The sequence below is a fragment of the Lissotriton vulgaris genome, unplaced genomic scaffold (assembly GCF_964263255.1).
Source record: "Lissotriton vulgaris unplaced genomic scaffold, aLisVul1.2 SCAFFOLD_876, whole genome shotgun sequence".
Lineage (NCBI taxonomy): Eukaryota > Metazoa > Chordata > Amphibia > Caudata > Salamandridae > Lissotriton > Lissotriton vulgaris.
Genome location: NW_028240747.1, coordinates 697,596 through 724,267, shown reverse-complemented (window position 1 = coordinate 724,267; position 26,672 = coordinate 697,596). Strand labels below are relative to the sequence as shown.

Sequence of the window (26,672 nt, the reverse complement as noted above, 5' to 3'; positions counted from 1 at the left end):
TCCACGCAAGAGGAGAGAAGTAGGTCGATCAATGCATGGTTTGTCTTGTGAGTTTGGAAATGGTCCAAAACTTGTGCAGTTTTGAGCATTTACACACACTTCTTCAACTGTTTCCCATCCTGGAAATGATTGATGATTTGCTCCTGCAAATGACTGCAGTACAGGGGCGGCTTCTCCGTTAGGGCGGAGGAGCGTCGCCCCACTGCTGGAAGACAGCAAATGAAAAATAAAATGATAATAAAACTATTTTAGTATCATTTTATGTTTCACTTACTCTGCCGAGTCTGAAAAGTCTAGGGAAGGGCCCAGCCATGCTCTGCGTCAGCAGCAGCCAGACCCAGGGAGGATTATTGGTAGGTGCACTGTAAGTGACATTTCGGTTTGGTCCGCCATCATAGGAGGGCCAAACCGACATGCACACTTATATTTCTCCAACCCAGCTGTCTTGCATAGCCGGGTGGGAGAAAAGGCACAGCCCCCCTGTTCCTAACTGAGCGGCATTTGAGCTCACTCAGACCAATCCCTGAGCTTCTCTCATGCATGAAAGCAGGATCTGGATTGAGTGTGGAGAGGAGCAGAGGAGCACCGAGGTGGCTTGAGCAGAGAAGCACCGAGCAGGTTCCAGGAGCGGTAGGTAAGTTCTTTATTTAAATTATTATTATTATTCCCCCTGTCCCCGCCTGCGCTGACCCATCAAGGTTTAGAGGCAGCAGCCGCCACTGCAGTACGCCCTCTTCCTGGGTGGGAAGAGAAACACAAAATCCCCAAACTTTGTGCTCTTTTTAATGAAGGGCTTCTTCCACAGAGAAAAATCTTTTTACCATGGATAAAAAAAAGAATATGTTCACTTCACACAGGCAGTATCTTACCCCGGGGTCAACTTGTTCTGCCCATACAAGTCCACTTTATGAGAATACCAACATCCATCAATCATTGGCAAAGCTAATAGGTCTGACTATAATGTGCCAACATGGCCATTCACAAAAGCTGCTTGCAGAGGTTGCATGCACAAATGCTATTTATTCATGATAAAGCCTGTCCTGTTGGCTTTGCAAGTGCATTCGTTATCGAATGCATCTAGGACAAAAAAAGTGACAAACAGTGCGACAATTGAATGTAATTTTCAATTGTAAAATGTCTATCATTCATTTTAATGAAAGAACTTTCTGGAGTGTGGAATTATACACCCAATAGCAAATAGCATGGTGTTAAAGGGTACTTTTCCTATGGGTGCAGCCAAAGCCCACTCTATGTACATTAGAAATAATCAATATCAATATTGTCTTGACACTTGTGCTGTCAATCCAGGGTGAAAAATGTTATAACATTCCCAGTAGTATGTCTGGAAAGAGCTGTAACTATTGCTACTTTTCAGGTGTACTACTGGACATAATGTGAATTGCAAACAGTTGCAATTCTGTACTAATTCATAGAAGTACTTCTAAGAGGTTTTTAGAATCAACTCCTATAAGTTGCATGCCTATTTTATAATGTTTTATTTGTTGATTTATGTGTGGGGATGTAGGAAAGAGGCCTCTCCATAGGCAAGCATGTTTTTTCCAATGGAGAAAAAAAGGACTGAAATGTGCATTTGTATGCAGTCTGTTATTCCCCTATTCTGAGGTTATAGACTGTGTATAACTTCAAACTGGGGAAATATCAGGTGCCACTTTACATTCCAGGTAATCCAACTGAAAAGCTGTGACTGGTGCAGCTTTCCAGCTTAAGGGGCTTATTCACAAGCCCCTTGCGCCGTTGAGGAGTCACTTTTTTGGCGCACTGGCGGTGCAGTAGCCCTGCCCATGTTTACATGGCCATGCAAAGCCACCCTGCGTGACTTTTCGTGGCCTTGGAAATACGGCCCCTTTTCACGCATCACTATGCCCTGGGTGTTGCTGTGGGTGTTTTCACACAACACCCATGGATTCTGCTGCATTTCCAGATACATACTATTTCATAAACCTGGGAATGCATCAGAATCCTACACCTCCCCAGGGATGGCGTAAGGAGGCACAACAAAGAGAACTAGGAGAAATCGCTGTTTCCTCTTTCTATGCAAGCTAGATTCCGCAGGAAAACACCATCAATAATTGTTTTTGTGCAGGAAAGTGTCCCTACCTGCACAAAAACGATCGTCCCCAAAATGCGGGCACCCTTGCAACACGACGCAAGGGTACCTGCATTGGCGCTTGGCAGCTAATTGTGTGTCAGCGCAGGGAAAAGCACAGAGATGCATCATATTGTTATAAAAATAAAGCATCCCTATGCTATCTAAAATGACACCCCCTCAGCGCAGCGAAATGGCTTGCAGCGCTCTGATGCGTCCTTTTGTTGTAAATGAATAGAATTAATAATTACGCACTTATATAGCGCACAACTACCCGGAGGCATCTCGGCGCTTGTACGAATACCACCGAGGAACCTTTCCTGGCCTTTCCCTGTGAAGCGTCCACTCCTGGGCACCCCCAAGGTGAAGTCAGGCATCCTCAGAGTTGTTGGGGCCGTTGTAGAGATTAAGCAAGCTATTGCCCAGAGGTGCAGAGTGGGGCTCTTGATCAGAATAGGCACGGAGGCAAGAATTATCAGGTCTGAGGAAATTGAGCCCGAGACCCACCAAGGCGGGAATTGAACCCTGGTCCAAGCCAGACTACTGCATCAGGGTTTGCCGCTCTAACCATTGAGCCACACTTCTCTGAGGCCCTTAATACTTTGAATGCGTGTGAATTTTGAAAAGTCATGCACTTATTCCTGTGCATAGGAATATGTCTCTTGATGTAATGTATAATTCTTTTTTTGTAAAATGATACACTCAATTAAGAGGCATGCATACATTAAACTTATTATAATGATCCAGGCATCTTGGGCACACACATCAATATGACAACCCACTGCATGTCTTGTTACGGGATATGTTCCTTGGAATCACATTTCCAACACTGCAACATGCCTCAGCCCTATATTTGCAATAGGACCGTGAATGGTCAGCACATCTCACAGTGTGTATCGGAGTTGCTTCACTTTGTTTGAAGAAAGTGGAAACAAAGGTGTCTCAGGTTTGAACCACACCTTGGTTGCATTTGAATACATTTTAAGATTAGGGGTCACCTGTACTATTTACTGCTCACAAAATACTGGTCCGACTTTGCAAACAGTATTTTTGCGACCAGTAAAAAAAAAAAATCCGAATGGACCTATGTACAAATGGGTCAGTTTGGTAAATTCAAACTCGTTTGCAATCAGACCTACCTCATTAATATTCATGAGGTACTTAGCAAAGCGTGACTCACTCAGACTTGCGGCCATCACGGGGATGGTGGCCTGCTGGGTAAGTGTCCGTGATCACCTTCATTAAATGAAACTTTTTTTTTTTAAATGCAGGCTGTTTTCCTTAAAGGGAAAGGGGCTGCATTAAAAGAGAAACGTTTACTATTTCTTTAAAGTTTGTTTGAGAGTTAGCACCACTGCCTACTCCCCAACAAAGTTTTATTTAACATTCACAAAGGTCCCAAGGGGACGCTTTCTTGTTTGCGAATAGATTACAACCCCAAGCTGGGGTTCTGTAACTTTTCAACGGTTTATTTCAGTCCTAAACCATTAACACAAATGGATTGGAATCGATATTTGGAAGGGGCACACCTCTCCCAAATAGCGACTCCTTATCCATTTCTAAGCCCATTTTAGGAGTCATAAAAAGTTTCCGCCTCCTAAAAGCGTTTTGCAGTCACAAACTTAGAGCATTTGCTTCAACTAAAATTCTTTGTACATCTGACCCTAAACCTTCTATGGGAACAAGCATTGGAATGTCAGTAGAACATGTTTTGTAATTGGGAATTGATGTGAAAGTTTGATTGTCTACATGGAATGCACTGTGTTTGTTTTGAATGTGTATTACTATACTGGAGCAGCTGTGCATTTGGTTCCTCTATATGAGTGTGGCTTGTGTTGGATTTATAAAGTGATGCCCATATATTAGTGTTTGACTACTGCACTGATGTGAATTACATTGGCGTAATTTTTTCAGACTCTTGAAGAATTCAGGATTAACATGCATATGGAAGTGCCAAATACTGAGCACATGTGTATTTTGACGGTGTGGGTCAGTTGATCTTAGCCGACGTGTGCTCAGTCCATTTTTATGAGTTTGTTGTGCTCAGATTGGAGAATGAAGAGCATGTGCTAGTCTGCAAAGTAGAAATGGGAGAGGATGTGGTCCGTCGGCTAGACTGTCGATTTTGGTGCTGGAAACCAGGGTTCGAGCCTCGGGGTTGCGTCCAGGGCAGGACTGGCCATAGCAGGCACCGGGCGTTTCCCCGGTGGACTGCAGAGTGGGGGCCGATTTTGTCCCCCTGGGGGACGCTTTTGTTACAGGGCCGTTTTTTGCAGCATAGCTGCAACATCGGCCCCTGTAACAAAATCGGCAGAAACCGGCCGTGGCAAAGAGCTCGGCGGCACACCCAACCACCCGGGGGGCGGTCGAGGGCTTTGTCAGGGCCAGTTTTGGTTCCCAGTCCGGCCCTTGTCGCGTCCACATCCTGTGATTCTGGGAAAATCACTTAATCTCCCTGTGCCTAAATGTGTAATATAACCGGTGCTCATGTAAAGCGCTCCAATACCTTCGGTTCTAGTTCACGCTATATAAATATGCAACAACAAAAAAAGATATGGACATGTATTCAAATAGTCTGGGTTAATGGAGTGTTTGTTGTGTTGAGGTATTATTGTATATGCATGAGTGACCAACTGCTGCACATAGTGCATTCTGCTTGTGTTTGCAAATGGATCATGCCAGGAGTCTATTCATTCTGTGTGCGTGAGTTATCATGAAGTTCACCATAATCTTTCTTTGAGTGATCCCCATGCCACCTCCTCCTCTCCCTCTGTGTTCTGACAGTGCTCGTCTTCTCCCCTTTGGAACCTTGCTTTTCCATGTCTGGCCCCAGGAGTGCCAAGTGGCTGCTTGAGACTGTCTATTCTAGTTATAAAGAAGAGAACCCTTGTAACTCTGACCCTGCAGCTAAGAATGCCCCAGGCTCATAGTCATGGCTGTAGTGTGATGGTAGAAGGAAGGCATTATTTCATGCTGGCCTGGCCTGTTGCAGGTGCCTGCGGCATCCATGGGTTGGGCATCATTCACACATTCAGAGCCCTTAATAGGTTGCTCTTACTGGATTTTGCCTCTATTCCCTTTGATCCTTCATACACCTTAAGATAATACTTGTTCTAATGAAATTTGCTATTTTGCCGATAACTGTTTGTGTCCCTGTGGATCTTCAGATTTCTGCTTTATCAGTAATGTCTCCTAAATGTCAAGGACTGGAAGCAGAGATGGCCTGTTAAGTTTCTTTCTTAATTGCCCAAAGGAAGAACCACTCTCCGTAGTAGCTGCGGTTCCACCCCACACTTAAGATATACATATGAAGGATGTCAAGTGTTTCCTTAAGAGTGTTCTATTTTCAAGAGTAAAAAACCTCCTCGGCAATCATATAGTTCTTGACTGAGGATGAAGAATAATGCAGAAGTAGATCAGCTTGGTACCAATCCCTCCCGGATGTACGTTGTTACAACGCATGCTTTTACCACGCATGCTGTAACAACGCAAGTTTTAAAACGCATTCCATTACAACGCATTACACTGGGGGGTGCTGGATAGTGAATATTTTCATTTACTATTCCAACACCAGTCCCCGTGGACACTAGGGAAGGTGTTGGATAGTAAATTAAAACTATTCCCTATCCTAGAGCGCCCCCCAGTGTAATGCGTTGTAATGGTTTTCGTTTTAAAGTCTGCGTTTTAATAGCACTGCGTGCTAAAAGTTGCGTTATAAAGGTTGTTCCCCATCCCTCCCTGACATCAGAAAGGAGAAAAGAGCCGAGCTAGAAAACCAGATTAAACTCCAAAGGGAATCCAGATTCAAGGAGCAAAAAGCAGGGACAAAAATAGAAGCAATTGGGTGATGCACTTGATGAAAAAGAAGGGAATGAATGCTTTGTGGTGCATTATTCACTCGTTAATGCCTGCTTTATACATGATTGAAACAGGAAAAGACTCAAGCTTATCTTAGTTTAGGAACTTCAGACAGAATCGTATGATCGTCTCACCTTCTAGGAAGGGGCAAATCATAGGACTTTACCATTCCCCTTTCTGCTAAATCATGCTGTCTGATTAGTATGCAAATCCCAATGTTGATATATTTTACCTAGCACAGACCGCAGCTGTCTCACTGCTGCCTTTGAATACGGGCGTCAGTGGAAGCACCAGAAGGATCCAGGTTGCACTAACGCCTACTGACGCCATGAGCATAGCATCATGCTACATGTCGCCTGAATGCATGGTCGGTGCGATGTCTTCCGCTGAGCCCTCACAGTCTCTGTTAATCTCTCAGCATGGCTGTAACACTACATCATCTTTTTTTTACCTCTTTGTCTTTTTTCCCTCTTTGGCCCCTTCGGACCTGTTCTCCTGGTCCATTGACCACAGATGGTTGTCCCATCTCCTACAACCTAAGACAGCCGGAATGCCAGAAACCGGTCCTCGGAAGCTTGTTTCCGGTCCAGGGAAGACATGACTTGGCAGTTCGGGCTGGACTGTTCCCATGAGGCACAGGGTCAGACTGATTTGCATATAGCCATGTCTGAACTGGGGTGGCAGAGTGGGCTAAAGAACGGTGATGGATTAAACCCAGATCTTTTGACTGGGTGTGAGTGTTTGATTGATTCAGATGCTCCGTCCATCACCACCCCCTTTTGTACCCCATCTCCTACAACCCAGCAGATAGTCTCAACCTGAATACACTTTCCACCCATCCTGCTAGCACCATAAAACTCTATCCCCTTTCTCCCAGCCATTGTCCCCTCTTGATATTCACTTAGACACATCACCTGACTTGACTAGTAGAGGGTGGAAGCCCCATGATCCACAGATCGACTTCTAGAGCGCGGCCTGGAGCTGAGACTAGCTGGGGAACTATGGAAGGAACTCTCCTTCCCACACTCCCTCACAGCCACTGGACACAATATCCTGAGAGGAGAGCTCTGAGTAAAAAGAAATCCAGGCTCTCAGTTTTAAGTGAGGCAAACACCGGTACCTCAGGTGAAAGTTACTTGCACTATCAGGGCCGGCTTTAGCAATGGTGCCGCCCGGTGCAACAATGATTTTTGGCACCCCCACACCCAATGACTGCCTCCTCGGAATCTCTCACTACCACCAGGAAGAAGTTTCCCTCATCTCTCCAATCATAAGTTATTGCTAAATATAGCGCCCCCCCCCCTGAGGTCAGCGCCCCCTCAATAGGTCAGCTCCCAGTGCGGCCGCATTGCCCTAAAGCCGGCCCTGTGCACTATGTTAAACTAACTTTGCAGTTGCGCAATGGCACATGTATCAGTGATTCACAAAAGACTGCCAGGGAGTGAGCCCCACGTGTTTTCTTTTTTTGGATAGTGTGTTGGAGCTGTGCGTCATCAGTGAAGCCATTGCAGCTGCAAATTAGGGTTACTCACGAAATCCACATGTGGGAGTACAGTGTGGAGGCGGATTGGTTAGCTGAGCAGTAAATGGCAGAGGGCAGTGAAAGAAAGAAAAAGAGGTTTTCTTCAAGGTGTTGGATAGAAATGTGTCAGATGTACACACACAACTAAAGCCTGCAGCCCTGCTCAAGGTGTGTGCTTTTGGAATACCTAGACTGACTGTGGGAGGAGGAAGCTGACATTGTGTTGTTTTTTTTATTCTTATATTTAGGGGAGGGGGTATTGGAGCGCTTTGCCTTAGAGCCACTTACATTACACAAGGTCACCTTTATGTTTTTTTGGCACGGGGAGACTAATGGGCCTGTTTATGAGTTTGTCACACAGTGCAGCCCAGCAAGTCACTTACTGTGCTGCGTGACAGGGAAAGGGCAGGACTGCGCTGTATTTAAGGCAATATGGTGCAGTTCTGCCTTTTCCCCGGCGCTGGTGCCCTTTTTGTAGCCTAGTGCCAACGCAGGCACCCTTGCTCGACGGTTCAAGGGTGCCTGTGCCGCATGCAGGATTGTTTTTTTTTCAGAAAGGGACACCTTCCTGCACAAAAATAATCCTGTGAGTCATATTACTCTTGTATGTGTGCTGCAGAACACATAGAAAGAAGAAGTAATAAAGATATTTCTCCTCGTTACGCCTCACTTGAAAAGGCGTATCTTTTTGGCGCATTCCCAGGTCTACCAGTTCTGGTAAATCTGGGAATGCGTCCAATAACCATGGGAGTTGCTTGGAAACACCCACTCAACGCCCATGGAACGCCTTTCTCTAGATTTATGGAGCCACTCAGGGTCGCACAAAGCAGCTTTGCATGGCTTCATAAATCTGGCTTAAGGTTGGGAAACATCCTTTACAACGAAACTTTTACAACGCAGTGCTATTACAACGCAGGTTTTACAACCAAAACCATTACAACGCATTGCGCTGGGGGGCGCTCTAGGATAGGGAATAGATTTAATTTTCTATCCAACACCTTCCCTAGTGTCCACGGGGACTGGGGTTGGAGTAGTAAATTAAACTATTCACTATCCAGCACCCCAAAGCGCTATGCGTTGTAAAGGTTTGTGTTGTAAAACTGGCGTTGTAACAGCATGCGTGGTAAAAGCATACGTTGTAACGTCATACATCCCTTAAGGTTTAGTCGCTCTTGCACCACGTTTCATGATGCAAGAGTGATGCAAACCACCTGGTAAATAGGCCCCTAAGTGATTTTCCCAGAATCAAAGGATGTTGATCTGATGCTGAGATTTAAACCTGGACCCTTATTTATGGGATTTTGATGTAGGGCAGCTCAGCAAGTCACCTTTCTGCACTGCCCCACGCCAAAGTGAAAGAACAGGAATGCACCGTATTTATGCAATACTGTGCGTTTCTGTCCTCTCTCCCTGTGCTGGTGCCGTATCACCATCCTAGCGACAACATAGGCACCCTTGCACATGATGCAAGGGTGCCTCCGTTCCATGCAGGATTGTTGTTGTGCAGGAAGGGGCCCCTTTCTGCACAAAAAAAAATCCTAAGAAGCGTTTTCCTCTTTCTATGTATGCTGCACAATGCAGCACACATAGAAAGAGGAAAACATTTGGCGAAATAAAGATACGTCTCCCCGTTACGCCTCACCTCAAGAGGCATACGGATTTGACGCATCCCCAGGTTTACATGATTTTGTAAATCTTGGGCAGCATCGAAATCCATGGGTGTTGCGTGGGAAAACCCCACCGCAATGCCCATGGAGCGCCTCCCAGACGCAGATTAAGGCGACCCAGCGATTTGCGCTGTGCTGCCTTACTCGAGATGTATGAGGCCACTCAAAGCCACGCAGGGTGGTTCATAAATCGGATTCAGAGCCCTGTGTCACGCATATTCCACTTTACTCTCATAAATAAGCCCCGTGGTTCTCTAGTACCAAAGTCGGATGCTCTTGCCCTAGCGCAGGGGTCTCCAAACTGGTCCTGGAGGGCTGGATCCATGCCAGATTTTTGGGATATCCCCATTGAGATACATGTAGTAATTTTAAAAATCTGCCATGGATCCGGCCCTCCAGGACCGGTTTGGAGACCCCTGCCCTAGCGCAACATCTGCACTCTCCCCTCTTCCCTCCATAATATCCTCAAAACCTCCAAATGAGTAAAAAGGAAATCAGACTTGGCTGCTCCAAATTGTTTTGAAGAAATGAGTAGATGAATGTGTTTTTAATCCAAATCTAATAATTCGCTGTCGGTTTTCAACAAAATTGTCTTTGTCATTTTAATTTTTTACTTTTATATGTTTTATACCAAATGACTCTAAAGAGGAAGTCATTTATCTGGCCACTTATACCCAATTTATCCGGGCTTGCTTCTCTTACACAGACGGTGGCGGTACATTCAGTCCGTGTTCGCATATTCGCGAATAAGCCGCCATTTACAGACATATTTTGAGAGAGCTCATCTTTTTCCCAGGTTTCTTTGCTGCCTCGCTGAGAGGGTGACTAAGCTCCCTCCCTCAATCAGTGCCATTGTCTCGCTATTTTAGTACCTCTGGTGCTTGAAAGCGGCCTGCCAGCTGTGTTCTTTGGCATCCCAAAGCCACTGAAGTCCAAAGGGCAGACAGACTGTTCTTTTGGCGGGAAGTGGCTGCATAAGCCCCTGCACCTGCCACGCAACCTGCATGCAGTGTAGCAAAAAACGTGCTGAGCATCTGTCGGCTGCTGGAAATGTGCTGAGAGCAGCAAAGGCCTGCCAATTCCACTGGCCTGTCCTAAAGGCTCTGCAAATTCCCATAGAAACGTATTTCACTCTGATGCTTTGGTACCACTTCCGCAGACTCTCCAATCAGGCACCATTGTCTCACTGAACTGCGTGGAACATTTGTTAACCAATTTGCAACCATAAAAGAATGTGTCCCACATAATTCAGCATCATGTAAATAACTCAAGACCATTTTAAACCTGGGGCCAGATGTACAAACATATTTCCTAGTGACAAACCCAGCAAATCGGTAAATTGCACGGATCGCAAGAAGAAAATGTGTTATTTGAATGTACTAAACCCATTCAGCGATTCGGTAAAAAGACTGCTTTATTTAAAAGCAATCACAGACAGAGCGGTCTTCTGACCGCAGCAGGCCATCATCTATCACATGATGGCAGGGAACGCTGGTGAGTCGTAATTTGCAACCTACCTTATTAATATTCATGAGGTAGGTTAAATTGTGACCCACTGTGATTTGGTATTTTGTGAACTGACTTTGATTAGTAGATAGGTCAGTTCGCAAAATACCATAGGAATCATAAAAATTCAGTGCACCAATTGCAACCACTTTTTGCGAAGCCTTTCTTAGTATAGCTAGCCCCAGATACTTCAGGTGCGGGTAATTACAATCATTTTTCTCCAGTAAATTTCCACAAATTGGTCCTACCTAAATTTACCTGGAGAGAATTGTAGGAGTGCAAAAATGATCAAGCCCAATTTTTACCAGGTGTGTTAAACTCTGTATTCCATGGGAATCCACTACCTGTCAAACAGGGCAATGAACAGGTATCTGAATCATACAGCCTACATGTCATCATGCCTAAGTGTGTGAGGCACGTATTATAAGAACGTTCCTCATAAGGATGATTTTTAGGTGCTACAGGGTCAAAGTGTTGTCGATTGAGGAGTAGTCTTCATCTTGTTAGTTGACCAAAAGTAGAGTTTTTGATGGGTTGACTGGGTGTAAGATTTGTACTGAAGTCCTAACCAAAAGAAAAGTGATCTAAAGGTGAACTACTTGTACCAGGAAAGAGTATTCCCCTATTCATTCTCTTTCTATTTTCTTTTTTTGCTTTTCTGTTGGTTTTGTGCAAGCACCGCAAACCATTTGTACAATATTCATTTTTTTACATCTTGCATACAACCAGAATTTAAATAGGAAATTGAAATTAACCCAGCAGCTTATAGCTGGATTGGAAATTTTCCCTCCTTTCTTAGCCTCATGGTCGTGGACTTATACTGATCTCCTACTGGAGTGGGTCACATTTTTAATAGCCAGCTGTTCTAGAAAGGTCAATCTTAACAACTACATGGATTCATAGGACAACAATGGAAGAATTATCTCCTCTGATCTATGATATGTCCAGTTCGCCACTAGAACAAATTGCAGGCCCAACCATAAAACAATGCAATTTTCAAATCAGTCATCTCTTCCATCCATCTAGCTGTAACTATGATTATGACAAATACAATCTTCAAAGTGAGGATCTTTGGGGGCACTTCCTCTAACGATTCGAAGGGAACTTTCTGCAAAGTTTCTAATACCAAAAGGTCCCAGCCAGGAAACAAATTGCTAACCCTAAGTCTTAGAACCTCAAAGCCTTTAAAAGCCTAAAAATTCAATTTACCCATGAAGAATGAAAGGCCTTAGTGCACTCCATTGTAGCTTTAAGGTAGAGTTAGATTGTCGTTTTTCAGACCCATTCTGTAAACGCCGCCGGATGTCCTCTAGGAGACATAGAATAGACGAGATAAATCACTATCCTCACACAAGTTTGAAAAGAAGGTCCAGTGATAATTATACACTATTATTAGGGACTCTGAATTCTGTCAATTTTTGTGTCTTGGGATAATTATGTGTATACTTGAATCAAATGTACACATCCATTCTTCGCATGTAAGCACATATAGATTTACGCACCAATACAACAAAGGAGCAAGGCAGCGGGCCATAGATGACTGCACTTAACAGGTGTTCGAATAAGTGTGAATATAAGCAATTCAATGTATATCTTTGTGCGCTCACAATAGGCACCTGCTGCCCAGGTGCGCCTGTTTAGTCAAAATCATACAGTGATACAAATAGAGGTGCACCATGCTCAATGTTATATTAAGGAAAAGTCCCATTCAAATTTCAGAATGTTCCAGTTCTTCTTTTTATTTCGCTTGCTAAAAACAGAATTCCAAATGTCACAGCAAAAACAACCACACCAACTAAAAATCAAAAAGGTGTGCACACATATAACGCTCCTTCTTATAGGATGGATATTGAGAGAAAGAGTGTTGTCTATATCACGTGACAGGTATGTTTTAGGATTGCTAATGCTCTGTTTGTCTTATGATGGTCCAATAGACGATAGTGCTGCTGCACATTAGGTGTGTAATGTGTAATAGTAGTTGGGTATCCTTTGGCAGTGAGGGGTGGAGGTCAGTGGTGGCCGGTACGGCTCGTGGGTGCGGAGCGGTCGGGGGGGGGCCTTGAGGCCGGGTCCTGCTTCTTCTCTTCTCCTGCTCTCCTGCCTCCGACTCTGACAGAAGCAGGAAGCATGCAGTCAGGCTCCCTCCCCTAAACCAATCACAATGCAGCGTTGTGATTGGTCTGAATGCTGTGACACGGCGCTCAGCCAGGGGCTGGAGAAGTGGGCATGTTCTCCATGCAGGCTGTAATGCAGCCTGCATGGAGAAGGGGAAAGTGCCCAAGAAGGCCGACCAAGCAGTCATTACGCACTCAGGAGTGGGCAAACCACTGCTCCCCTGCTCCGAGAGCAGAGCAGCTCTGCCCACCCGCCCGCCCGTTGCAAAGCAGGAGGACACAAAGCATAATTGATAATAACTCTAAGTTATTATTATTTTATGTTTATCACTGCTTAAAAGCAGTGGAGCGATGCTTCTTCACCATAGCGGAGGAGCCGCCCCTGGTGGAGGTAGACACTGCCTGGCCAGACTGGTTATCGGTGTGAAGGCTGAGTGTATGTTAATGGACTGAGGAATATGGTGCATGGATGTGGGTTGCTTGTCAATCTGTCTGAGTCTGCAGCAGAGCTTAAAGTTTGCAGCACCCCCTCTGGTGTGTCCCACTCCTCGCATCATTCCCCCAGGGGCTCGACATAGGCTCCAGGAGCATTGAATACCTGTAAAGAATACAAAAGTTTACCATGAGCCCTTTACAGGAGAAAAGTGCCTCAAACACACTGAATAATGGGGGAGAGGCTAAATATTTGGTGGTTGCATAAAGCGAGAGGAGTCAATAGGAGCATGGTAAGTGAGCAGCTCGCATCACATAGCTTGAGTGACCCTATTGTGGGCAAGGTACTATGTATAGCCCTGGACTCATGAGTCCTTTTCAATGAGGTAGGCCCCTCGGGGGCCATCAGCTGTATGACTTAGGCACCAACATGTCTCCAGCTGAGGGTCCTGGAAACCCATTGTAGTTGCCTCCTACCCTGGAAAAGAGTAACCCACGCCTAGTACATGGAAGCTGTCTCCAAGTCCCATATAGTGACATGCCTTCTGCAGAAATGTGTCGCATCACGAGGGCCAGGAGGTGTGTAGAGCTTTGGTTGAAGCACTAATAGACGTCCTCAGCCCATGGTCATGTGTCTAGTTGCCATAGTGCAAGGGTGCCTGCGTTTCATGGATCGATTGTTTATGTGCACATAAACAACCCATAATGCCAAGATGTTACTTCTATGTGTGCTGCATTCTGCAGCATGCATAGAAATAGCAAATCATCCTTATTTAATGATTGTTTATGTGCAGGAAGCAGCCTCTAGCATTAACCCCTTCGGATCTCATGACGAGCTCAGCTCGTCATGAGCCACGGTGCTCGTGTGCTCATGACGAGCTGAGCTCGTCATGACCTTTAGAACGCTCGCACGCTGGGCTAATTACCCTGCTGTGCAAACGTTCTAAAGAAACGGGTGTGGTCATGACGAGCTCAGATCGTCATGAGCACACGACCACCGTGGCTCATGACGAGCTGACCTCGACAGGGGCGCTGTGCGCGCCCCCCGCCCCCAGCACAGCATGGGAATTTGCCCAGCTGCGAAGGGGTTAAGGGAGCTACTGTAGGTGTGGCTGTGCTCCTTGTGAAGGAGCAGGTTGCTGCCACTCACAGTGAAATTAGCCAGTGGCTAAAGTGGGTTGGCCAATCGCCCTATGCTGAATGATGTAGAGGGTGGAAGAAAAAAGTCCATCCAAGTAGATCTCCCGACCACTTCTGTGTCCAACCTTGCCTGATCAAGACCATAAACTTTAAGCAACATTATCAGGTTGCACAACCCAGTATAGTAAGCAGCCATATTGACTATTATCATAAGAAATATCATAAACCTGCAGAGATGCTCAAAGTTACTAGCTTACTAAAAGCCATAAACTCTGCGTCTATCTCTCACACCTCTTCATCCACCACACTGCTAATTCCTGCATCCCATAACACAATAACCGCACCTCGGTGGTCATCACGCACTACATGGAAACACTTCCATATGGGATCAAAAACAAAAATCCCAAACCCTTCAAACCTGACACAGTGCATGGTGCAGCTCGCTCTTCACATAGGCAATCACTTAAGTGCCCCACATGGGGGTATTAAGTGCCGCTACATAAATGTTGCAATACAGTGCATTTCTTTTAGGCTCACTTATTCTCGCTCACTGTAACTCTCCTTCATACTCAGTTGCACTCAATCTTACACGTAGAATCACTTTCACATTCTCATTCTGATTCACTCCTTCTCACTCACAGTTACACTCACTGTCACTCATTCCCCCATACTCCCTGTGTCACTCTTTGGCTCATTCGCTCGCACTTGTGCTCCCACGTACACACACACAAACTCACACATACATAGGTTCTCTCACACCTGCACTCACACAGCATTTTGAGAGTCTTTTTACTTGCCTTCAGCTGCTCGCTGGTCTGCTTCAGGCACTCGCAACCCACACTACTCCGCTGCATCCAACCACACCATTCCACAGGCCCACAGATCACCAAAGAGGTGTAGGTGCACCTCAGCAAACAAAGATACTCACATATGTATTGGCCACTGTTTAGATCTGACATGTATTTTCTCATTCACGTCTGTGCCTCAGCCAATCACCTTATGGAATCCAATAACTCTTATGTGTGCAGGTAATGAGTAAATAGCAGAGGGGGGAGGATTCTAAGCCATGTCAGACACCAGCCAGGGTCTGGCTTCAGTCCAAGAGCCATCAGAAGATTTGGCATGTGACTAATACAACATAGCCCTATAAATATATGGTAAAGGGTTAATCAACTGTTTCCCTCTTGTATATTATAAATGTATAACTACATTGACATCTGTTAAATTAAAGTAATGGTTTTTAAACATTAACTTTTCCAAGCGATATCAATTTATCATGCACACTTTATATATGCCGAATATGTGGAGCAAGCTTGGTGTCTGTTAAAGTGAGGTTTTTGTATCTCGAACATCAGGAACTGAATTTCTTCAAGGTGGTCTCAGACTTGACGCTCATTCAAATGGAGGTAAACTGATTTTCACAGGCTCGCACAGTTGTGTCAAGCAGGGAAGTTGGGATTTAAACCCACTTTTCCTGGTTACCCTTTGTGCTCTTTACCCATTGGATGAATTTTTCGGTCTCTGTCCCTTTACCACTGAAAGAGAGTGCTTTGTTTTCAATTATTTGTTGACCTAAATTAGTACACCATGTTAAACAAATCCACGTTAATTAAAAAACGGACCATCCCATTTTCGAGTTATGTATAAAATGAAAAAAATTAAGAGCTAGAGAAGGCAGGAGACAGAAGTTATTTATATATGTTTAAAGCAAGGCCTTCAACTTACTTAACAAACTGTAAAGAGGAAGAGGGTCAGTATCTTATTGACGACAGTTACGTTAGCGCCCCACAGGACTTCAGTGAGGCACATTTAAATTGCTGTTTAGCTTGGCTGCAGACACCCACTACAAGAAGCACCTTTTTGGAATGTGGGAGGCCATCTGTCCTGTGTCTATTGTGTTTTGTCTGGTGAGCCTTTATTATTTAAGACAGCTCTATTTTGGCTTGCCCCTCCCCCTGGGATGTGGGCCGTCCATAGATTTTTTCAGACTGTGCCTGGCATGTGCCTTGTTTGGCCTGCCCACTTCTACAAAGTAGTGTTTATTGGAATTGCTCTTGTGGATTGAAAACAGCAACAGTGTAGGTTGTTTTCTATCATTGTGTTATTTATGTGTGAGTCAAGCAATAGTCCACATTTTTGGAAAAGTCATATAGAGAAAAGCTCTAATGCCCCTTAATACCATTGGCAAGTTGCAATGAAAGGTGAATAGGTGGGGTTCTGTTAGTAAGTAAAAAACATCATGTAGCATTGCTTTGATGCCATGCAAGGTAAATCAGATAAAAATATTTGCAAAAACAGAGAAAGTCTGTCATTGGAGAGCATTGCACCTTGGTTCGTAAGGGTTTAATAGCTATACAGTCATGTTTGATTCTACCAGTCAAATTCTGTATGTGAGTGGTAACACTGGGTTGTTATTTAAAAACATAATTGATTACAATTTGTACGTTTATCGCATTGATGCAGGACTTTCTGGTCTTTCCGCACTTTGACCAATAGTTGTTGGTGTATCCTTTTTTAATCTAAGCCAAAATTTGGGTCCAACCACAGGCCTTACTCTGATTTTGATGCAGCGGAGTGGTCTGTCAGTGTGCTAATACCAACAGACGGTTCGCTCATCACTTGTATGCATCTAAGTTGGGCTTCTTAAGTGGTTTGGCTAGCACGTCACACCTATTTTATTACGAATATGCCTAATGCTCATTTTGCCCATTCTTAATTCTCTCATTCGATGTTTTTGTGGTACTGTAGTGTACTGAGGCTGACATGGAGAACGGTGAGGAAGACACTCCGCTGAGCCTGGCCTGGCCGTCAGATGGACGCAAGAAGGCCTTCTACCTAGCTGTGCTACCCATTATTTTCCCGCTGTGGATCACCCTACCTGACGTCAGGAACCCAGTGAGTAACGCTTTGTGCATCTTCCATGCTGGAGGGACGCGTGTGTGATGAGCAAGGCTTTGATGTGTTGATGGATATGCATCTTTGGTTAAAAGAAGTTCTCTGCCCATTTGGTTCTCTGTGATATAATTTACCTATGGAACACCAAAGGCCGCTTGCATCAAGACCACCAAAGGATTGAATTCCACTTGGAAGGCAGCCTTGCTACAAGAGAACTGAGAAACTGGCCATTTTGACTGGTCCATATTTGTGAAGTCAAAAATGAGTTAGTAACTGAGGGGTTGATTAGAATTTGGTGGACATGGTTCTCTGTCGGAAATGCGATGGTGTCCCCTGTCCACCAAACTATCAATCTGCCCACATCATTTAGAGATAGGTGGCCTGTATGTTTTCCATCGGTGGAGCCCACATTGGCTCCATCGATAGAAAGCTTACTTCAAAGGCCTGATGGAGTAGGGGTCATTGGAGTAAAGCCATCACACTGCCCGTTCTGTTTAGAGAAGAGGGTGTGATTTTGTTTTTGTCTGTCTATCACTGCCAGAAAAGCCAGGTGGTGAAGGGACAGAAAAGAAACAATATTGATCCCCACATCCTGGGAATAGGCTCCCAGCAAATGTGGGTCTTTTTTTTCTAGCAACACACTCCCAATTTGGGAGTTTGTTTCTTAAAAATAAAAATGTTAAGATGGGTGAACGGCTGCAACCATCAAGAAACCTTTTATACATTGACGGAATTGCCATGAAAGTGCTTCATTTCAAGGTACAGAGTTGACTGCTGTGTTGACGATCATCTCTAAAATTGATGGACGAAGTAGGTAATGTTCTCCATCACCGTGTCAGATTGTACTTCTTCCGTCAACTTCCTAATACATCTGATTTATTTGAATGATGTCTGTACCTATCAACATTTAAATTCCTGTATGTCCAGTATCTGGATTGACAAACATGGTGCTATTCTACCGTCATTACCACCCTAAGACCCACCTTTGGGGTACTACCAATTTAAGAAGAAACTCTTGTAAAAGCAGGAAGCCCTTAGAGGGGTTATGATGGACTTTACAAATAGCCATAAATAAATATGTAAATAAATAAATACATTATTTATCAACAAGAGTAGATTGTAATAAAGAAAAAAGTTCACTCTGAGGTAAGGTATTTTTAGCAACGTATAATTTACTATTTACACTACCAGACCTTTAAGAATGGAAAATATACCTCACACTCCTTTAGAGAAAGTGTCCAGATTGAAAACTGAAGTACCATTTTTGATGGCACTTATGGTGTTTCACTCTCCGAAGTCTGAAAATCAGCATGAGGGGCAGAGATTTTGCAGTGCATAAGTAGTAATCATCACTGTCCACCGCAATCAATTTCCCTGCATCTTTTCAATCAATACAAAGATCCCACTGCAGGTTATTTCCTAGTTCACCCACCTGTAAAGAAATGGTGTCTTTTGTTTTTTGTTATGTTAAGACTGGATTTGTAGAGCGTACAGCTACTCAGAAGAGTATCCCGGCGCTCAGACAGAAGGATGCAGAGGCCAAAGAAGGAGCATTGGTCTCAGGCGGTCGGCCATTATACTGCTTGTTGGAAGAGCCATGTTTTCAATTGTTTCCTGAAAACCATTATGCTGGTGGCCTGCCTCAGCGAAAGAGGCAGCTTGTTTCAGAATCTAGCCACTAGCACTTGAAAAGAATGTCCGCCGCGGCGGGCTCTAAGACACTTAGGGATAACGATTAAGTATTGGTGTGCTGATCTAAGGGATCTGCCAGGCACGTAGTAAGAAACTCTTCTACGGATATAATGTGCCCCTATGCCATGTAGAGCTTTAAAGGCAAGGACAAGTGCTTTGAAAAGTATTCGGCATCGGACAGGCAGCCAATGCAGCTTCTTCAGGTGGTGGGAGATCTGGTCTCTGCGTGCGAGTCTCCGGACTGCCCTAACTACAGCATTTTGCACGACCTGCAGTCTATTGAGTTCTCAAGTGACAAGTTCAAAATGAAACTCTCAAATGGATTGATACTGAATTCACAAAATTGAGCAGGATTGATTCACTTGTGTAGGTTGTGTAGCTTGCTAAAGTTGGTTGTAGCCACAAAGAAAACCTTTACTTTTGTCTTGCTGAACATATAACTCAGATCAGTGCAGCAGCATTTCAGAAAGCATATATTATACCTAAAATGTTAACCAGGTTGGGCTTTTATTGCTCAGTTGACCTTCAGAATCGTTCCATGTTGGGTCTGGTAGTTTTTAGCAGTTGTTTGTGGAAACAATAAAGATGTTCAGATGTATTCCGACATGACATCTCATGGACTTTGTGCAGTAGCCCGTGGCATTGCCTTCAGATGCAGACTCAACTCATTAAAAGGGCATTTGTTTACCAACAATGAAATGACCTCCCAAAGTTTTGATGAGGTTGTTATGCACCTGTGGCCATTTAAGGGCAAGAGACATTCCTATTTTCAGTAAAGTAAGTAGACGTTCTCTCATAATTTTACACAGACCACTTATTCTTTTGTGTGGGAAGTTACAGAGTCGCTGTGGCTCTTTGTCACCTCCGTTCATCTTTCCTCTGCGCTACACGACACAAGTCATGTCTGTGTTGCTGTATCCTTTCATGGGTGGGCTTGTGTGGTCTATTCCACTGCTTGTAAATGAAAGGAATCTGATTCATAGCAGTAAGCTTTCAGCATGGGCCATTCAAGTTTTGCTCTGCCCATCTTCCCTGTCATCAGAAGTCAAAGTGACTCCTGTTCCCTCAAGCAACATGGACCAAAAAGCATTGTGGGAAGGGGTTTAAGATCTGCTCAAAAACAGGAATGTCTTTGGAGCCCAGATGTAAAGAAGGCAAAGGCTCAATTCAATAATATCCCTGTTGCAATATTCAAATGTGGAATTTGGACCGCTTTTGACCAGGAAAACACCTATAGATTCATTTGTTTGGCATTCCCTGTAACGGGAAAGCATTTTCCGTTCTGTATCTTGCCACTTGGTCTGTTCTAAATACTTTCATTCAAAGATATTCTTGCACCCCTTGTTGGCTAGATCCATAGTCTTTAGATCCAATTATATCCTCATCCAGAGAATTGGGGAGAGGATATGGCCTAACAGCTAGAGCAGTCAACATCGAAGCTGGGGAATCTGGTTCGAGTATCGGCATGGACGCTCAACATCCTGTGATTCTGCGCAAATTACTTCCCTGTGCCTACCAAAATGAATGTGCCCGTCTGTAACACAACTGGCGCTCATGTTAAGTGCTGCGATATCTGATACCCTTGGCTCGAGTTTGTGCTATATAAAACACCCCGCAAAGAATTTGACTATTCTATCCTGCATACTTTACTCAACGATACCCATCCAATGAATAGAGCTTTAAAATTGCACAGGTTTCTGAACAACACCAATTGGATTCACTTGACCATGTCCTGCGATCACTGTTAATGAGTTGGTGCGCTAGACAGATTTAGATCATGTGTTTAAACTACCATAGAATGAAATAAAACCAAATAAGCATCATGATGTAATCGAGAGGTGCTTTAAACATGGCAGCCTGCTTGTTGGTGGTTTCTCAGGCACACCTAGACCAAACATCTGGTATCTTGTCAAGTCTTGGCATGTATTCTTGGAGGACTCTGAGGTTCAGTTGAAAATGTCCTAGAAAACCAGTTGCTCTGCGCTCTCTTGGTTGTATTTGACCATTGACATTCACTTGGATCCAGAGCTCTCAGTAGTTTTGACAATTCACTCAAAGACTGGGAACATTGTTGTAGAATTGGTCTGCTTAAATACAACGAAGTGCTGCAGTAGCCAGACTCAATCTGAGGTAACTCAATGCAGTTTGGATGAGTCCACTTCTCTGTGTTCATTTGATGGATTGCTTCCTGCATCTCCATTTTTCTCCCAGTGCAAGCGACAGAAAGCTTAAAAAGTTCAATACAATACCAGTGCCTACCATTTGCACAATACCCCAGTACTCAGTTTTTTACTCGTGGCAATATAGCCCTGTTGGAAGCTCTAATGTTCGACATTACCAGCTCAGTTTCAGAGCACGGCAGCGGCTACTATTTGTTGCATTTATTTCTTGACATGGAGGAGGAAAGGGCAGGGTGTTACAGGGACTCAGACAAAATTCACCATGCAAAATTCACTCGCTTTAATGAATAGACAAACTAGTTCGCCTCCTAATTCGGGCACTGGGTGAATTTTATGAGGTGATCCTAAACCTCTAGATGCATGATTGGTTTTGTAACTACTTCATGAGCTTGAATTTGATCTGAGGAATATCTTGCCTGCTTTACCTTTTATACTCTAGACATGCAATGGTCAACTTAAAAAGGTATTCAGGGGTCCCTTAGCAGATCAATCTTAAAAAGGAGCTTCTAAAGTTTCACTTTCCCCATCAGTTCAACAATAAGTACCCAGAAAAGTATCTCCCCTTTCCTTCCTGAAATGTTCCCTATATGGATCTTCTAGATGAGATAGCTTTGAAAATTCTGTCCACCAAAATATTATTTTCCGTGGATTCACAACATTTAGGAGGCTTGCTGAACAAGAGGCATTTTAAGACTGGCCCAAACTTCAAGTTCTTTCCAAAAATGAGTTGATGAATCCTGATTTTTAAATTAGGAGTCACTTACTATGATTTCAACTTTTCACATGAATCATGATATTGTCAGTCATGGTTGTTGTAAAAAATATATGTGGGTCAGTCTGCAGTGCTTCTTTCCTTCGATGCCCTGATTTCAACTTTTAGCCATCCTTGATAAGGAAATCAGTCTTCCACTCAAATACTTTTTTACATACCTCAAATCGGCAATCTTGATAATAATATGGGCAATGGAATTACAAGGTGATATATTGGTAAGCCCAGAGCAAACAGGTACCGGGGAACTGAACGTTGGGAGAACTCATAGAAGGCAGCACTCACCATTATTTCTGAAGAACCATGTCATACATTGCGGTATCAATGTATTTGGGAAACATAGCCTTGTTAGGATTGGAAACACTTTTATATTATACTAAACTCAAACTCTGCTAACACATCTTGAAGAAGACAGGTCATTGTGACTGGAACAGACCTTTTGATTTATAAAAATGTGAGCAACAGTCTAGTCCCATCATTTCTAGTTGTCTTTTTTTGGAGGGGGGGTCACATAGCACAAACTAGACCCAAAGGTATCAGGGTGCTTTACCTTAGCACCAGTTGCGTTACAGACGGACACATTCATTTGTTTGTTTGGCACGGGAAGAATAAGTGATTTGCCCAGAATCACAGGATGCTGAGCGTCCCTGCTGAGGCTCAAACCCAGTTCCCTAGCTGCTTTAATTGCCGTATTTTCCCACATTTAGCAGCGCAGCAGCCTCTAGCCAGGATCAGTGGGGCGTGTCCTCCTCTGGCAGCGAAGGTGGCCTGGAGAAGCAACATGGACCCTCCAAAGTCCGTATGTCACTTGGTTGGCTCTCTTCAGCTGGCCAAAGTGGCATGCGCACTTTGCAGCTCTCCATTCAGCTGTCTTAGACAGCTGGGTGGAGACCAAGCTCAAGCCTAAAGGGCCTGAAGGAACGTCCACCCAGGATGCTCCATCCAATCCTGGCACTGTTCTCATGCTGGTGAGAGTAGTGCCAGGATTGGTCAGTGAAACTTCCTGGAGCCTGGAGCCCGGGGAGCTGATAGAGGAGGGATTGAAGAGAACAACGGGCATGAGGCAGACAAGATAAGTGACTTTATTTTTTATTATTAGCCACTCGCCTTGCCTGCATGCACGCACCCACCCACCACTTAGTTGCCCTAGCCAACTACTTAGTTGCCCTAGGTGCCCCACTGGTGCACATATGTCCCAGCCTCCCCTGGTTAACTCAATCATCTTTGTGATTTCGGCCTCAAAATGTTTGAAGATACATTATACAAAATAAACATTGTCTGGAATCTGTTGCATGTAAATTAATTTGCAGGTCCATGCAGATAGTAAGAGTAGCAATCCAACGACTGGCTGACCTCTATATTTTAATAATTGTCATCTGCATTAAACTCAGAGTATTGGGGGCACTTTTTGGGGGAAGAAGGAATGCCACTGCAGCCTATATACTGCAGCGGTACCCTCTTTGAATTGGCCCAGGTTAGATAGATATTGGGAGACAGCGGTCAAATCCCTGAATGCACCCACAGGTTGATCCACGCCCAGAGAGGTAGGACAGTGTCTGTTAGGTTGGATTTGGGCCCAGATCTTTGGACTGGGGTGAGTGTGTGACATTGATCCACATTCGGTCCATCACCTGTTGTGTTTGCATATTCCGCCCTAAGTGCGCTGGGGATGCCCAGACGTGGGTCCCAGGCACTCCACACCACTGGAGTCAAGCTAGCCGGGCTGATGAGAGGTGTTACCTCGAAACCGGTCCGGTCCTCGGATGCTTGATTCCGTTCTGGGAAGGACATGGCTTTTGTAGTTCGGACTGGACTGTTCCCATGGGGCACAGGGTCAGAGCTGATTTGCATATCGCCATTGTCTAACCCAGGGTGGTGTGGAGTGCAAAAAAAACGATGGATTTGGGCCCAGATCTTTGGACTGGGGTGAGTGTGTGACATTGATCCACATTCGGTCCATCACCTGTTGTGTTTGCATATTCCGCCCTAAGTGCGCTGGGGATGCCCAGACGTGGGTCCCAGGCACTCCACACCACTGGAGTCAAGCTAGCCGGGCTGATGAGAGGTGTTACCTCGAAACCGGTCCGGTCCTCGGATGCTTGATTCCGTTCTGGGAAGGACATGGCTTTTGTAGTTCGGACTGGACTGTTCCCATGGGGCACAGGGTCAGAGCTGATTTGCATATCGCCATTGTCTAACCCAGGGTGGTGTGGAGTGCTAAAAAAACGATGGATTTGGGCCCAGATCTTTGGACTGGGGTGAGTGTGTGACATTGATCCACATTCGGTCCATCACCTGTTGTGTTTGCATATTCCGCCCTAAGTGCGCTGGGGATGCCCAGACGTGGGTCCCAGGCACTCCACACCACTGGAGTCAAGCTAGCCCGGCTGATGAGAGGTGTTACCTCGAAACCGGTCCGGCCCGGCCCTCGGATGCTTGATTCCGTTCTGGGAAGGACATGGCTTTTGTAGTTCGGACTGGACTGTTCCCATGGGGCACAGGGTCAGAGCTGATTTGCATATCGCCATTGTCTAACCCAGGGTGGTGTGGAGTGCAAAAAAAACGATGGATTTGGGCCCAGATCTTTGGACTGGGGTGAGTGTGTGACATTGATCCACATTCGGTCCATCACCTGTTGTGTTTGCATATTCCGCCCTAAGTGCGCTGGGGATGCCCAGACGTGGGTCCCAGGCACTCCACACCACTGGAGTCAAGCTAGCCGGGCTGATGAGAGGTGTTACCTCGAAACCGGTCCGGTCCTCGGATGCTTGATTCCGTTCTGGGAAGGACATGGCTTTTGTAGTTCGGACTGGACTGTTCCCATGGGGCACAGGGTCAGAGCTGATTTGCATATCGCCATTGTCTAACCCAGGGTGGTGTGGAGTGCAAAAGAAAACGATGGATTTGGGCCCAGATCTTTGGACTGGGGTGAGTGTGTGACATTGATCCACATTCGGTCCATCACCTGTTGTGTTTGCATATTCCATCCAATCCTGGCACTGTTCTCATGCTGGTGAGAGTAGCGCCAGGATTGGTCAGTGAAACTTCCTGGAGCCTGGAGCCCGGGGAGCTGATAGAGGAGGGATTGAAGAGAACAACGGGCATGAGGCAGACAAGATAAGTGACTTTATTTTTTATTATTAGCCACTCGCCTTGCCTGCATGCACGCACCCACCCACCACTTAGTTGCCCTAGCCAACTACTTAGTTGCCCTAGGTGCCCCACTGGTGCACATATGTCCCAGCCTCCCCTGGTTAACTCAATCATCTTTGTGATTTCGGCCTCAAAATGTTTGAAGATACATTATACAAAATAAACATTGTCTGGAATCTGTTGCATGTAAATTAATTTGCAGGTCCATGCAGATAGTAAGAGTAGCAATCCAACGACTGGCTGACCTCTATATTTTAATAATTGTCATCTGCATTAAACTCAGAGTATTGGGGGCACTTTTTGGGGGAAGAAGGAATGCCACTGCAGCCTATATACTGCAGCGGTACCCTCTTTGAATTGGCCCAGGTTAGATAGATATTGGGAGACAGCGGTCAAATCCCTGAATGCACCCACAGGTTGATCCACGCCCAGAGAGGTAGGACAGTGTCTGTTAGGTTGGATTTGGGCCCAGATCTTTGGACTGGGGTGAGTGTGTGACATTGATCCACATTCGGTCCATCACCTGTTGTGTTTGCATATTCCGCCCTAAGTGCGCTGGGGATGCCCAGACGTGGGTCCCAGGCACTCCACACCACTGGAGTCAAGCTAGCCGGGCTGATGAGAGGTGTTACCTCGAAACCGGTCCGGTCCTCGGATGCTTGATTCCGTTCTGGGAAGGACATGGCTTTTGTAGTTCGGACTGGACTGTTCCCATGGGGCACAGGGTCAGAGCTGATTTGCATATCGCCATTGTCTAACCCAGGGTGGTGTGGAGTGCAAAAAAAACGATGGATTTGGGCCCAGATCTTTGGACTGGGGTGAGTGTGTGACATTGATCCACATTCGGTCCATCACCTGTTGTGTTTGCATATTCCGCCCTAAGTGCGCTGGGGATGCCCAGACGTGGGTCCCAGGCACTCCACACCACTGGAGTCAAGCTAGCCGGGCTGATGAGAGGTGTTACCTCGAAACCGGTCCGGTCCTCGGATGCTTGATTCCGTTCTGGGAAGGACATGGCTTTTGTAGTTCGGACTGGACTGTTCCCATGGGGCACAGGGTCAGAGCTGATTTGCATATCGCCATTGTCTAACCCAGGGTGGTGTGGAGTGCAAAAAAAACGATGGATTTGGGCCCAGATCTTTGGACTGGGGTGAGTGTGTGACATTGATCCACATTCGGTCCATCACCTGTTGTGTTTGCATATTCCGCCCTAAGTGCGCTGGGGATGCCCAGACGTGGGTCCCAGGCACTCCACACCACTGGAGTCAAGCTAGCCGGGCTGATGAGAGGTGTTACCTTGAAACCGGTCCGGCCCTCGGATGCTTGATTCCGTTCTGGGAAGGACATGGCTTTTGTAGTTCGGACTGGACTGTTCCCATGGGGCACAGGGTCAGAGCTGATTTGCATATCGCCATTGTCTAACCCAGGGTGGTGTGGAGTGCAAAAAAAACGATGGATTTGGGCCCAGATCTTTGGACTGGGGTGAGTGTGTGACATTGATCCACATTCGGTCCATCACCTGTTGTGTTTGCATATTCCGCCCTAAGTGCGCTGGGGATGCCCAGACGTGGGTCCCAGGCACTCCACACCACTGGAGTCAAGCTAGCTGGGCTGATGAGAGGTGTTACCTCGAAACC

At 45.3% G+C, this 26,672-nt stretch overlaps 1 protein-coding gene across 1 annotated transcript in view; it reads left to right on the top strand.

Annotated features, from left to right (window-relative positions):
* LOC147672885 (sodium/potassium/calcium exchanger 2-like) overlaps window positions 1–26,672 on the top strand; it is a gene marked incomplete at its 5' end in the record, with an annotated part of 177,280 nt that overhangs the window by 104,772 nt on the left and 45,836 nt on the right. Inside the window, one exon of the mRNA XM_086947951.1 lies at window positions 17,095–17,241. Coding sequence (XP_086804077.1) covers window positions 17,095–17,241 — 147 coding nt within the window. The remainder of the gene's footprint in view (window positions 1–17,094; window positions 17,242–26,672) is intronic.